The sequence below is a fragment of the Ascidia mentula genome, chromosome 2 (genome assembly GCF_947561715.1).
Source record: "Ascidia mentula chromosome 2, kaAscMent1.1, whole genome shotgun sequence".
NCBI lineage: Eukaryota > Metazoa > Chordata > Ascidiacea > Phlebobranchia > Ascidiidae > Ascidia > Ascidia mentula.
In genome coordinates, this window is record NC_138567.1 from 7,609,592 (window position 1) to 7,623,637 (window position 14,046).

At 40.4% G+C, this 14,046-nt stretch overlaps 3 protein-coding genes across 3 annotated transcripts; 1 reads left to right on the plus strand and 2 right to left on the minus strand.

Annotated features, from left to right (window-relative positions):
* Window positions 1-1,863: 1,863 nt before the first annotated feature.
* Window positions 1,864-3,011, minus strand: LOC145890582 (uncharacterized). Its single transcript, XM_082981695.1, has 4 exons — window positions 2,857-3,011; window positions 2,658-2,715; window positions 2,380-2,492; window positions 1,864-2,041 (listed from the first exon to the last, which is right to left on the minus strand). Exons 1-4 carry the CDS (start codon window positions 2,998-3,000, stop codon window positions 1,925-1,927), a joined length of 432 nt encoding a protein of 143 aa, XP_082837821.1. The 5' UTR covers window positions 3,001-3,011; the 3' UTR covers window positions 1,864-1,924.
* A 1,502-nt stretch (window positions 3,012-4,513) lies between these two features.
* On the plus strand, window positions 4,514-7,948 carry LOC145890576 (uncharacterized). The gene is made up of 8 exons (XM_082981689.1): window positions 4,514-4,635; window positions 5,126-5,260; window positions 5,645-5,733; window positions 6,042-6,190; window positions 6,612-6,734; window positions 7,156-7,244; window positions 7,361-7,477; window positions 7,795-7,948. Exons 1-8 carry the CDS (start codon window positions 4,514-4,516, stop codon window positions 7,946-7,948), a joined length of 978 nt encoding a protein of 325 aa, XP_082837815.1.
* A 309-nt stretch (window positions 7,949-8,257) lies between these two features.
* On the minus strand, window positions 8,258-13,604 carry LOC145890571 (la-related protein 6-like). Its single transcript, XM_082981683.1, has 8 exons — window positions 13,463-13,604; window positions 12,898-13,018; window positions 11,466-11,731; window positions 11,043-11,231; window positions 10,514-10,885; window positions 9,917-10,067; window positions 9,239-9,409; window positions 8,258-8,966 (listed from the first exon to the last, which is right to left on the minus strand). Exons 1-8 carry the CDS (start codon window positions 13,505-13,507, stop codon window positions 8,539-8,541), a joined length of 1,743 nt encoding a protein of 580 aa, XP_082837809.1. The 5' UTR covers window positions 13,508-13,604; the 3' UTR covers window positions 8,258-8,538.
* Between the last annotated feature and the right edge of the window lie 442 nt (window positions 13,605-14,046).

Below are 14,046 nucleotides of genomic sequence, written 5' to 3' on the forward strand. Positions count from 1 at the left end.
AAGTTTCCGACGGTGGTGTCTTTTACTTCTGCAGCACGTACTTTCACATCAATCTGTTAGCGGGTCTTCAGGTCCAGTACTAGAATAGCAAGCTAGCTCTTTAACCGTTAACAATCTTCCGTTTGTCCTTCAAAAGGGTATTCTATACGGCTATCAGCGGGGCATAACATATGATTTTTTTTCAACAAAGAGCCAATCGGCGTACGTTGCGACAGTCATTAATCTGAATGCTGTATTAAGTGCATATGACTACAACTGTTGCCAATTCACGTTTAAAACTAAATTGTCACAAAGTGTTGTCTCTGCACCTGCATTTTGCATGCTAAATACTAGACACACATGTACCTAATTCCTTCTCTTTAATGAAAAATATTCAAACGGTATTAGCGCTGCTGTATAACTGCAGGGCGGGGCATTAATCGAAAAGCTGCAATGTAAACCTTGGTAGTCACCACAAGTTATTGTAATAAACCGCACAAGCTCCAGGCTCATTCTACACTTGGGAATAGGACACTCCCTATAGGCAAATGTAACAGAACGCTCACAAACGTCAGTCGACTGCTGCGACGAAACTTTCAACGATTTCCGCCAGCAATAATGCACAAAGCTTTTTTGTCAATCGTGACGTAATTCAGTCTTGCTAAACGCCACACTTCCCAATGTCTTGCAGCAGCACGTTTTTCTGAAAACGGACCGAAACTACTTCATCTGCTCGCGCGCTTTGTCAGCGTCTCAAGAAAACGTATCCATTTACTCTGGTTGACGGAAATATATGCGTATGTGTGTGCAGATCCTTGACTGTGTCCCTTTGTTGTCGGCGCTCGGCATTGTTAGGCGACATGTAACAGCGCGATTGTGTTCTTAAACGCGCATTACGCTTTTTAACGCCTTCAAAGTGGTGTTGCGCTTTTAAGGCGACAGATTTGGCCCCGAAATTGTCAACAATGAGACATTTCTTGAGGTCAATAGAGAAACACTCTTGCGTCAAAAGAGACTTTTTAAAAAAAAAGTGCAGATTTTTTTCATTGGAAAGAGCCACGTTATTAACTTTTGTCCGTTGCGGAAAGAGCATTTATCTAAGATTCCAACAAATAAGTTCAATTTGCTAAAATGCAGCGAAGCTCAATGTTCGTAATTTAAACAATTCCGCGTACAACCGCACAAACCTTTGAAGGTGATGAATTTTTAAGCCAATGTAACCCGACGTACAGAGCAAACACATACCCTGCAGTTTACTAAATTATTAAAAGAGGTTGAAGAGCATGTCGAGTATGCAGTTGATCGAAGGCAACACAATTCACGCGTTATTTTACTATTATTTTATTTTCGGAAACTTTTCGGTCCATGTCGCCACACATATTTTTCCGCTGAAACGTGTGACATATTTTTATTTGTCAGTGTCTTTCAAATGAGCTGCAGCTATTACAGCTTTTTTAAAAATTATACTTCTGGAAAAAAAAGGAAATTTTTCTGTAAATCTAGGAACTCAGTAACTTCATTCTAACATTGTTGCATAATCACAAAATTCGGTATAGGCTACAAGAAATACCGATTCCCGAAAAAATATGTTTGTTAATGTAGAATTTATGCCGAACAGACCAAAAATACTTTGTGGTCGTGTACCGACAGTCGGCTGCTTAAGTACCTGTACAGGTACATGTATTTTGGGTGGCACTGGTCTACAATGTAAGTAGTGCAGAGAATACAGTTTTCAATACCTTTCCTTTCCATGCTTACCGCTACAGTTTCTAGGTTTGACTTTCCTTTTTAAGTAAATGTGATAATTTTACTACCAGTATCCAACTTTTCTGTAAAACGAACAAGGCGGACGCCATTTTAATAAATCTTTTTTAATGCTTTAGTGATTGAGACGAACGACAAAAATACCCAGCACAGACGTGCGTTGTCGAGGGCGTTTTGTAATTTACATGCATCTGTAGACGGTGCGCGTTAAAGCTCTGCACTTCTTGGATCCAGGACACTCGCACCTCTGCCACTGATGGCGCCCTCGAAACTGCATACACTCGACCCTCGGAGGACACTGGAATACAACAAACTATTTTGTAGGAAAAAACTGAAAATTTTGAGAATAAAGAGACTAACCCATACTGTTAAAAACATTGTCATGTTTTATTTAGTTAAAACGTTTCGGCAAGTGCTTATGCCGTCATCAGTTGAAAATGATGCGCTTGGAGCTGACCTGACTAATGTCACAAATCATAGATGAGGCTCGTCGCTCCATATTGTTAAATGTTAAAGTTTTGTTCCAACCTTCTAGTTGTAGTTTTGGGCGTTTTGGAAGGGATAAATCGCACTTTACTGTAGCCGTTCATACTCTATTGTCACATACAATGCAAACGCTTTGTAAAAACAACTTACGTATCGGCGTGTGACTTTGATAAAATATCGTTTCATGACGTCGTTAACTTCATCCGAGCCGTAGGGAATTTCATCCGGGCCGTCCATTAAACTTCCAGCGTATCCCCTTTCATCTACATTTGCAATGCGTTTAAAATGGCGATTTCTTAAGACAATACAAACGGTTTAAAGTGAATTGCCTTCTGGGCGATGGATACTTATTTACTTGGCATTTGGACTTTGTAATTAGTCAACGTCAGTTGGCGCTAAAGAGTTGTTAAAAATTTTACACCACTCACCAAGGTCGTCAAAGCCTTCGTCGGCAGGTATGTCATCTTCTTCGGAAAATGCATTTATCTGTTAAAATTCAGTTTGCTTTTACCATGAAACTACTAACGATTTTGCATTTGTTCGAAGTCCAAACAGCCTAGGCTATTTTGATACGAAAAAAGCTTACGCAATGTGTCTTTAATTGTAACAAAAAAGTGTTTGCTTCACCTGTGGGTCATCATCTCCTTCCAAGTTGTTTATGAGAGCAACGATTTGATGTGCAATCGCCTCTTCCTCCAAGTTTCTTCCGTTGCCAGTGCTCATGACGTTGGCAACTACCAACAGGGACAACAGTGCAAAGATCTTAATCATTTTACCGTCATCGACAGCACCTTAAAATGATCAAATATATTTGTGTAGCAGGTCATTTTTTAACGTAAAACGCAGTTTTCGCACAAAGCTAAAATCAGCTGAAATCGCTCGAACGAAAATTGATCAAATAAGCGCCCAGTAAGTCCTTGAACCTCGCCGCAACTCCTTGCTTCGTGTGTCCAATTCACGAAGATGCGCGTTTGTTTTATAATCGCAACGAAAAAAGGGACAATAATGGACGAGTTGTTTTGACAGACACTGCAGATACGACGCCACTCACCCGCTCGACGAACATTATTAAATTTTAATTGGGCAGGCCTGGTTTTACCACGTTTTAAGTTTTGATTCACGGGAGCGAGTAGATATTAGTATACATGGCGTTTTGCGGCTGAATACAATGGATACAAGTATTTTTAACCCGTTTTGTAAAAACTATATGTATATTCGCAAAAAAAATAATTGCTTTGAAACGGAAAGCAGCTATACTGATCAAAGCTATGACATTTCGTACACGTAATTAACTCCAAGCTTTTCGCACCTGAATATGATTTCTGTGTGTTAATATCGTGTCGATCTTGCGGTTCTTTTTCGGGGAATAAAGATCCATGCAGCCAAGTTGTGCAAAGCGTTGTCTACTAAAAACGGTAAAAGTGTTAATAATTTTTATTTGTTGAACGATAGACATAAAAATAATGTTTGTAATACGTATGTGATTAAAAGAGCTGCGCTACACAAGATCTAATTCCGACGATATTTTAGCTCCAACATTAGTTCTCGTTTGTTCAACCAAACGCACTCGTTTTTCAAGTCAACATAAAAACATATCGTGACAGAAAATACGTGCTGATATGGGATGTTAGGAGATTTTAAGTGGTATAGACAGATTTGAAGTGAACGCACCATGCAAATTACATGTTTTTCGAGCTCCCAACAGGAGTCCCGAAGCAGCTCCCCAGTGACAAGATCGTAAACACGCCTCATTATAAATGAAACAGTCTGCTCTTTTTACGACTGGTAATGCTTGTTTTTGTATCTGTAATGCAACCAGTAAAATAAAGAGACATAAATATTTAATGCATTTCTCTTATTTCGATTGTCATGAACGCATTATACATCCTTTGAGTTAGTTACACTTCCGGCAAGGTTATGTCCCCGAAGAATACATCCAGAAATGAGTAGCATTTTTGAACTCATGACTAATGGCTGTGCGTCTGTCTTGCAAAAACCGCAATGATAAAACCATAGCAAGAGAAGCAGTTGCTGCCATAAATACGGTTTTTGATTCATATTTTTTTATTCAGTATTTGTGTGACGTTAAATGTGGAAACTGTGCTTAATTCCAGTTTGGTTCAAACATAACAAAGTTAAATTTGATTCCAATTGCTGTCTGCATTATGGGCATATGTTTGTGACTCATAAATACCATTGTTACGTAATTGACTGGTGCGTGGCAATACTGTAGGATGAAAAAAATTGCCACCTGGGATGAAATTAAACCGTTAAAGCTCCAGAAATGGTGGTAAAGTACACTGGCGAAGACTTGTACAAATCAACGTATGCGTCATTGTACGCCAAGACGCCATGTGATACTCGGCAGAGGCAGAATTTTTACCAGGTAAGTAATTTAAGTTTCACGCATTCGTTAGAGCACTGTAACCGTCCTTGTTATGAGTAAGGACTCCTGCTTTATGTATATCGATGACTTAAAAGAATATATACACCACAAAGCCTTTTACTCAGTTCCAAAGTGGGGAATACGAGGACTCGTAGATATGAACCCGATGGATATGTATTGTACTTTGGTTACAAGTATCTAACGATCTTTGGAAGGCGTTTCGTTTTTTACCTTTTCGCACAAAGGCCTTTAATATTTATACCGTGACCCTTTGTGTGCAACAAGAATCCCCAACTCTTCAAGCTCTTTAAGTAAACCGATATCTTCGTAAGCCTTGCCCTTGAAATAAAGCCGAAACTGTGAAGCCAACTTATACATTTGTTCAAATGTTCAAAAACCAGATCATTAATAATTGACTTTATTCGTAAACACGGTGCCAACAGCCAGGCTATGTTTTCGCCCTCCCTACTTTCATAATTTAATATTTTAGCCTTCGCGCTTAAGCGAGAGTCAGCCGAACCAGGTGGTGTCCAGGAATCATCCCGATTACATAGGAACGCGAAAGTACGTCCGCCCTCCAGGCCTCGCCCACGACTATCCGCTATGTTTGGGATTTGGAAGCTATGACCGCCTGCCGATACAAAAGTAAGATTGAATTTTTCCGGATTTTTCTGTAAAAGTGGCTGATGGGATTTTTTTTTCTCTGTACGTTTGTGTTTTTTTATTGAACTTTTTTTTATGAAACAATGGTGCTGTTTTTCGTCATAAATGTTTTCTATTTTCGTGTTATATGGTTAAATTATCATGTTTCACAGCATATAAAAAGGTTTTTTAAAACACGTTGTTACTCACAACGAATACACACCAACACGGGAATAAAAACGTCGCGGTCGAGTTGTCGCTTCAACAAAGACACAAATGTTAATAAGAAATCTACGTATCGAACCGCCTTGATCTCGTTACTGTAGACCACCATCATAGCGTTGTTTCATTCATAAATAATTAATGATGTCTTGATTTCCATTCCAGCACGGATAAACCTATTGTTCGCATGCGTCGACCACAGAACCGCGAGATCAATCTGAAGGAACTGCAACAATTGGAAAAACATCGAAAAGGTAAAAAACGAAATTAAAAAATATCAATATTGTAATATTTGTTTTTTAGTTTACTAATGCTACGCATTGCTACTTAAGTTGTGTCACAAGAACCTACAACTGAAAAATGGCGTTTGTTTTCTAAAAAATGTTTTTCGGAAACACCGGGATTCGAATCCAGGATATCCTGGCCACGAATCTCGATCAGTTTTTTTTCTTGGTATGCTGGTCCAGTATATTATGTTGCCAATATCTCGCATGTTCCTTACAATATGTTTACAACAACTATCGGTATAGCTGACTTTTCTCAAGAACTAATTTTGCTACAGCGTGCAAGGTGCCCAAACACGAAAGTCTCGAAGACCTGATTGTGCGACTTCGGTGGATTTCAAACACGAAACGCCACGAGAAGAATAATTGCTTGCCGGTGCCAAGTTGGGACGTGCCAAACACGACACTCGAGGATAATTCTGATGTGGTTCGTTTTGTTGATATGTAAATAACCATCTATTATGTAGATTATTCTGTAGTAGTTTATTGGCACATTGCAGGCTTGTCATATAAACAGAATTCATTATAACGTATCGTCCGTCGCGCATTATATTCTGCAAGTAATTTTGCCCCATTACGAAAAACTGCTTGATGTTTGAAACGATATATTGCTGGAATATACATGAGTTTAATTGGAGTAAAAAATTAGGTGCAGTAGCATATGGTAGGCACAAAATTGTTGATAAAATATACGTTATTTGCCAAATAACAAACGACATGTATCATAAAACAAATTGCTGGAATAAGTACTTAACTATACATTCGCCTATTGCAGTAATGACAGTAAATATCACAAAACACACGCTTTGAACAATACAAAGCCAATCAGAGCACATTATTTTTTGTAGGTGCGCCATCGACCCCAGCGGTATGAACACAGTGCCCGAGACTGGCAGAAAGTATCAAGCGCCTGGAACAGAGTCCAGTTTAGACCGAACCAAGCTTTATCTTCTAAAGGACAAGACAAAAGAGTAGGTGTAAGCATCTTTAATAGAAACTTTTGAAAAGTAATTTTAATTGAAATGGGTTGCGATTAGAAAAGTGCCAACAGGCAAAAGTTGATCTGCAGCCAATATTCGGGCGAATCCGGAGCGATTCCAAACAGTTAATGACGTCATAAATTTAACTGTTTGTTGTGAAAAATAACACGCTCTGCTGTGTGTAATTTGGTTGTGGCAACATAACTGTATGCTTATATCGTTATCTTGCGCAGAATTCACATGTGTTTCTTCGCACAGTTCAATTTCCGTGCATTTATTTTTCGAAAGTTGAATAAAAGGCGGTCTGCATTTGGTTTCGATGTCGATATTCGGATTTAGTGCGGCACATCCTTGATTGCTATATGTTGTATGTGTATAAGGCTGACTGGTTGCACTTTTTTTTAAATTTTAGAACAGCGCGGAGGGTACGATATGGGAAAACCGACAACGTACGATAAACAACCTGACGAAAAACCTTGATGAGATCCCAATTCCCGATCAGTTAGTTTCCATTAAAAAAATTAGTTTTATGCCGTTTTTAATGTTGTGTTTGCAAAGTTCTGTTTTTTGCATGCGAAGTTATTGCTTGATTTTGTTAACGCTTATGCTGTGTGTAGATGTCGCAATAGGAGGGTTCCCGGCTACTCAGGTTTCGTTCCCCGTGAACCAGTTTCCACAAGATCGGATCCAAGTTCGTCGGATATTTTCCGGAGCTCAGCTAGTCGCACTTACAGGTAAACACTATACGTGGAAACTATGTAGGCAGATGTTTTACAGCGCTGTAAAATTATACTGCAAGTTGTAAAATCAAAATAAATAACCCCAAATCGATCTTGAGAAAGGATTGATTGCAAATCAAATTACTAAATGTAAGTAAAATAGTGAATTAAATTCTACATTAATAAAGGAAATTCCAATAATTAATTCAATTCAATTTTATTTTGCACAAAAGAACTCAAACGCACAATATATGTGCAAAACAAAAGAACTTGGGCACCGATAAAACCTTAGGGGTTGCCGAGTCAGGAGCCCATATTTATTTTTTCCTCAGGCATTTCCCGGCCAAAGCAATGCACGATGCACGGACGATGAGCAACTACCGCAAAGCTCCCATGTCGCGTATGATTACCTTGGTGTACCCCTGCAATCCCTACAAGTTGACTCCAAACACCACGCATGCGTCAATAAATCCAATCTACCACTGATAACTTTAACCAATTACGCAAATTTGCGACAGGTTAGGTCAGCCAATATATTTTACTTGTTCTTGATAATGCGTAACGTCACAATGTGATTTTGACTGTGTTGCTCTTTTTGTTTTGCAATGTCCAGTAACGTTGACCAGTAAACACATTTCGTTTATCTATCGTTGTTGCGATGCAAACGTTTGTTTAATAGAACTATACAGGGCCTACAAAATTGGTTTTAGGTTTGATTTGAATTGAAAAAATGTTTGTGTTTGTCTGTAAACACTCAACCACAACTGAGGGATTTGTTCTTTTTGGGATGCTGTATTGTAAAAGCACGGTAACGAGACACGTATGTTATGGCAAATATGGCGATATTGAATGGTGTGCAACATTACTGGGAATGTACAAGCAAGCGACGCGCACCCAACACAAAAAACAAGATGCACACTGTTATTCAAAAACCATAAATACCTACAGTCAGTGAAATGAAGCTACCAATGTCGCTGCTACAGATAGAGAAATTCTCTTTCCTTCTACACCTGAGCCAAACGCAACCAACAAAACAAAACAAAACAAAAATGCAATATATAAAATTTACAAAAAGTTTATTTTGGGACTGAACGCTTTAGTTTAAATCCCATCGTATCGTCGGGGCCCTTTGGCATCCGGATCACGTGACATAGTCTCGGCGCGCCCTGTTGGGATTGGTTGAGGGCCGCGCTTCGTCGTTGGCTTAACCAAGAACAGGAGGCGCCAAAGTTCTTCGGTAGCGAGCTGCTGAAAGCCTCTTTGGTGACGTCGGAAAGGCAAAGGATGCGGTTGGTGACTGGGAGGCCGTCATCGGCACTCGATCTGCGTCGGATCTCGGGGAGTTTTTCTTCGGTCGGTGTGAAAACGTCGTCACGGGATTCTTGGTCGGCGATTTCCTGCGCATTTTCCTCGACGAGGTCTGTCGTTCTGTCCTGGCGGTAGAGGGTGCGTCTTACACGAGGTCCGAGAAGTGCAAGTCGTATGTCACCGAGGGATGGAAGTTCTGAAAAATTAAGCTTTGTGTCAGTCGTGTTTTGAAAGTTTAACCCTTATAAACGTCGTTATGAAGAAGGAATAATAAATATAAATTTCGATTACCTTTAAATTTTATTAAATCACATCAACCTTGCTAACATTGATCTCCTGTTCACCATTAAAAGGCTTTAGTTTTTCCTTTATAGTTTCACCAACAGTGAGGTAGATTTTAATCAAGCATGTTTCAAGTGAGCCACTGTGTTCTAAAGTGCTCCTAATTTAATTACTTCCTTTCAATACCTTTTAATTCTTGTCGATATTTCTCAATCATCGGAATAGAGGATTCCGCATCGTCTGTGGATTTCATTTCTCCCCTCATTTCCTTCTCTTTTTGAAGGTGTTTCACAACCCGAACCGCATTCAACGCGTCCTCGGAGCATTCGAAGTCTATGACTCCGCATAGGGAAATACCTAAACCACAAACGCCAAGTTATGACTATGCCTTATTCCAGTCTGAAAAAAAAATAGTTGAAGATCATGTTTTTTAACAAAATATTTTAATCCCGAAAGAGCGTCAACCCGAAAGAGTGCATACGTAGGTTAAATATATCTTGTAACACAACCTAATGCAAAGAAACAAGACTGTTAATTTTCAGTTTCCCGATCAACCCGACATGGACTGGCACGAGAAGTTTCGCAATACTCGAAACCTTGCACGCCACAACCGAAAATTCCCGAACGTAATCGCAAAAATATTTGTTTTCCAATCTGAAAACATTGTTCGTACCCGCAGGGCCAAGGTCACAAACTTAGAGTTGTTGACGCGGAATCGTGCCTGCTGGCCTTCCAAAATGCACTCCGTCACAGAAAATGCAGCTGACGCGTCAAAAAAATACACCCCGGGCTATCACGCTTGCCATATTCGTGTTTATCGTAGCCGCGAACCGGAACAGAAATATCGTGTGCGTTTCGGCTTACCGATGTCGTGTACTTGCGTGGCGTAGTTTCTCAAATCGGCGGGGACTTCCTTGTTGGCTCGCAGAAGTCTCACGAAGCTAATTTCGCCGAAGTTCCGAAAGAGTGAAGTCACCCTTTCCACAGAGTTGTACTCGTCCGGTAGCCGTATGACCTAAAATACAAAAGAAATGGTAATAAAAAATTGAAAACCATGCTTTCCTATTATTGTGGTTGGAGGAACATAATAACTAGGTTTACTATTGTTAAATCCTATTCACTAACTGTACAGGACGTTTGTACTGCTTTGGTCGAAAGTTAAAGTCAGAATATCTCCGAAAACTTAATTGTATTTCTAGGTTTTCAAAACATGACGTATATATATAAATATATATATATATATATATATGTGTATGTGTATATACATATATTCTTCGTGCTATGAGCTAAAATTTGAATTTTTGGCTATTTTAGCATTTAGTCTTCACGATGAAGGAAACCCGAAGGGGGATGTCGTTTCTTTTTCTTACGAACTAAAATCGGATAATGTCCGTTGACGAAAAGTTAGTTTATTTATTTTTAAATGGCCACATCACTACATCAACAACATAATGCACTCACCAATACGCTCGTGAGCAGCCTGGGTTGGCGCAAGTTATCGGAGAGCTTTGTCCTTCTTCGAATACGCAGACCCTCGGGGCTCACCACAATATTTTGAGAGTTTCGGGCGATGGCGCTGCGCACAACCTGCCAGTCACGTGTCAGCTTCTTCACCTTCTTAAACGAGGTGATGAGCTTGATGCTGACGTAGCCATCTTTTTTGCAGCGAATCTGGCGCAGTAAGTACTTGTCCTTGACCAGGTATTCGTCGGAGAGGTAGTACTCGACCTGCTTGGCGATAGCGGAAGAAAGGTAGTGTCCTGGGCCGCTCTGGCCAAGTCGCGCCCAGTATCTGACGTCATCCTGAGTGCTCCAGTAGTCGTCATCGTTTTCCTGTGTGGTCATTACGCGTATTAGGAACACATGGGGTACATGCAAATTTAAACATGACAGAACAAAAAACACCTTTCGCTTTGCATACAGACTTGCAGGAAACTAACCAGAACACACAATATATGCAAATACGTCTGGAGGAAATATTTTATCGTACCTTTGAGGCGTCGGAATCGTTTCCACTGCTTCGTGCGATCTTCGATTCCGAGCTGTCAGATTCATCGAGGGATTCGTCTCCACTCCATGGAGGAGAGGACACAGATGGAGGTGAGTCCGCGATGCCACTGTCGGCGCTCTCGTACCTCAAGATCTCGCGTTTCGGGCTGATGTACATCTGACGCGATTTCTGCGGAGGAGAGATGCCGTGTAAGGTTCCGGGCCAACCCAAACCGCAAAGTACGACAATTAAAACTGAAGTGGATCGCGCTCCACGAAACTATGCTGTTTTGTCACCGCCAACTTTGCTGCTCGCGGTTTTGTACATGATCAAGGAAATATGTAAAGCGGAAAATTACGCAGAAAAATTTCCGATCGCTGGAATGCGATGATGGATCAAAATTGCACGTAAACAAGAACCTACCCCAGTCCCGGGCTTTGTGGACTTGCTTTTTCCAGACGGGTAAAACTCGCCAGTTGAAACGCTGCTATCTGTTGAAAACTGCTTTCCCAAAACAACGGGGCGGGCGCTCGGGACTCCTGTTGAGTTAATCGGAGATTCGCGACTGCTCATGCCCTGCTGAGGTGCATAATTTGCCTGAGGGAAAAAACCATCTGCTGGGCAATCACGATATGGTGCGTTGATGTACATTGGCTGCTGGTAGTATTGCATCGGTTGTGGTGGCGTCACTGAAAAAGTATCAAGTACATGCATAAAGTGTGTATACTTAAAGTTTGGATCAAAAGCAAAATAAATGTCCGCAAATAAAACTATGTTTACATGAATGAACAAAAAGTATAATCGCATGGACACTGATAAAACCACTAAATTTTCTGAATAACAACTGGGGCATTATTTTCAATTGGTCGCAAGTCGGGCAATTGAAATTGTTTCTGCGACAGGTCGTAAACAACACGAAGCAGATCACGTGAGTTTGATCTAGATCTCGAACCGCCGTCACTTCTACGTCACAATAACCGCGTTTATTACTAGGCAGTCGTGACAGCACGTTCGCATATGGGTTGCGTAAGTTGCCTAAGATTTTATGATGCGAAAACATTAATCTCTGAGGCAATTACCTCTCATAAAAGCTAGCGATTTGGGGACTTCGGAGTTCATTTTCCCTTAAGTGGTTCAATTTAGCCTGGCAACAGGCTTAATAGTGCAGGCTACGTACTTCTAATTTGATACTGTGGCCGTGTTATTGAATAATTGTCGTCGTTCGGCTAGAGGCATAATGTTTAGGGTGCTGTGCTTTGCGCATTGGTAATTGCCCTACATACGTGTTACTAATGTGAAAATAGGTAATCTTTCACGCTGATATAATTTTGAATTCAAAATCAAAGTATTAAACCGTGTCTATTTGTCAGTCAATGCATCTTTCTCCCTTACAAAAGACTCTAGCCTTCAAAGTTGAACTCTCGGAATCTTTGCGCAGGGAATTTGTCAACCGTGCGAAAACTTTACCATCATCGGAACAACCATGAAGTTTGTCTTGAAAGGAAATATTGGCCAAGCCCATTCTTTGAGCGATATTTTGAACTAGACATTACGTAGGATCAAAGTTAAACAACAAGCGATATTCAACAATGTCCTTGTCATCCTACTTTAAATCGTAGTCCCAGCCCAGACCTCACGAGAGAGGGAGGTGCAGCGGGTGCGGCGCATCAGGGCCCATATGGGTCATGAATGTTAAGGAGGGCCAATGGACAACATTGTTTGCTTTGAAACTGCAAGATTTCTACCGCAAAGGTTTACAATTTCGTATAATCTATAAATAAACGAATCTTGCACTGAAACAATTTCCCCAGTATAACTATTGAAAGAAATACAATCTCAATGTCGGTGTAATTACCTGTATAAACGGGAACAAGCATCGGTGAGCCGTTTACATACTGCTGAACCCACGAAATTCCTCCTTGTTGGCCAACACAAGGCGGCATCATGTAGGGGGTGGTGGGCATCGGCTGTACAAACTGAAACACAACAAGAACAAGTAATTGTTAGTTCATTCTTGCGGGCAATTTAAATTCCAGACGACCTATATCGAAATTTTGCGGGGTATGCGTGGGATCAGTAATTGATCCAATGTTTCCCAGAAATATATTGTAAAGCTTGTACTGCGCCGTGATTGCGGCTTGTAATTACCGAACCCCTGAAGCTGTAACTGATTCATTCTACAAACAACTGCATTCCCGACTACGTTCACAAGTTAAGGGACACATATGAAGAGTTATAAAACTGTTCATTGCTCACGCGAAATAAATACAAATGTTTCATGATATTTAATCTGTGAAACAAACAAAACAAACACAAACAGTTTACTTGTTTTCAACATGAACGTGCCATCAATAGTATTTGTGAGTGCCAGAAAGAAGCCTTAAATTCATGCAGTGACTTACGTTAAACCATTTCCTTACCTTTGAAGGGTCGGAGTAGTAGGTTGGACCGGTGGCGGCTTGCATTGTTGCTGGATTGAGGCGTGTATTGTAAGCAGCAAATAAAATATATTATTGCACAACAATAACGGACTACAAGTTCATGTCCCTAAGACCGACGAGAATAAACCTGAACAGGCAAAGTTTGAAAAACATTCAAGCTTTAAATATAAACCGTTTTCATAAATCTGGCCGTACGACGTTGCAAAAGGGAAGTACTATTTCCCAAAATATTCTCATAATTTACGTTTGTGCGGAAGTCTGCTCATACCTAGACACTTTTATATGCGTTTTGTGTCCACTTTCTGCCGCTAATCAGTTTCTGTGATGAATTTCTACAATAAGACCTGTATACTGCAACTCTCTCCAACGGAAATGACAAAAACATGACGAGTCGAAAGAACAAGTCGCCTATTGATCTGATACAAGACAAACCTCATGACTGGAGAGCTTATCGTTGTTCATCTTGATATCCTCGCGCGTACACCTAATGTATTCAAAATTCGCGGAGCGGTGGCAATAAAAGGCTCCCGGCGAAATACGAAACGAAAAAAGTGATCCTCATT

Bases quoted from the DNA above. Each gene is read 5' to 3' on its own strand.
- LOC145890582 (XM_082981695.1), bottom strand. From the start codon at position 3,000: ATGATTAAGATCTTTGCACTGTTGTCCCTGTTGGTAGTTGCCAACGTC. The intron at 2,716-2,856 runs GTGAAGCAAACA...GAATTTTAACAG, and splicing joins AAGGAGATGATGACCCACAG to ATAAATGCATTTTCCGAAGA. The intron at 2,042-2,379 runs GTAAGTTGTTTT...GTTGTATTCCAG, and splicing joins TCAAAGTCACACGCCGATAC to TGTCCTCCGAGGGTCGAGTG.
- LOC145890576 (XM_082981689.1), top strand. From the start codon at position 4,514: ATGGTGGTAAAGTACACTGGCGAAGACTTGTACAAATCAACGTATGCG. The intron at 5,734-6,041 runs GTAAAAAACGAA...ATTTTGCTACAG, and splicing joins ATTGGAAAAACATCGAAAAG to CGTGCAAGGTGCCCAAACAC. The intron at 6,735-7,155 runs GTAGGTGTAAGC...TTTAAATTTTAG, and splicing joins CTAAAGGACAAGACAAAAGA to AACAGCGCGGAGGGTACGAT.
- LOC145890571 (XM_082981683.1), bottom strand. From the start codon at position 13,507: ATGCAAGCCGCCACCGGTCCAACCTACTACTCCGACCCTTCAAAG. The intron at 10,886-11,042 runs GTACGATAAAAT...ATGACCACACAG, and splicing joins ACGATTCCGACGCCTCAAAG to GAAAACGATGACGACTACTG. The intron at 8,967-9,238 runs GTATTGAAAGGA...TTAATTTTTCAG, and splicing joins ATATCGACAAGAATTAAAAG to AACTTCCATCCCTCGGTGAC.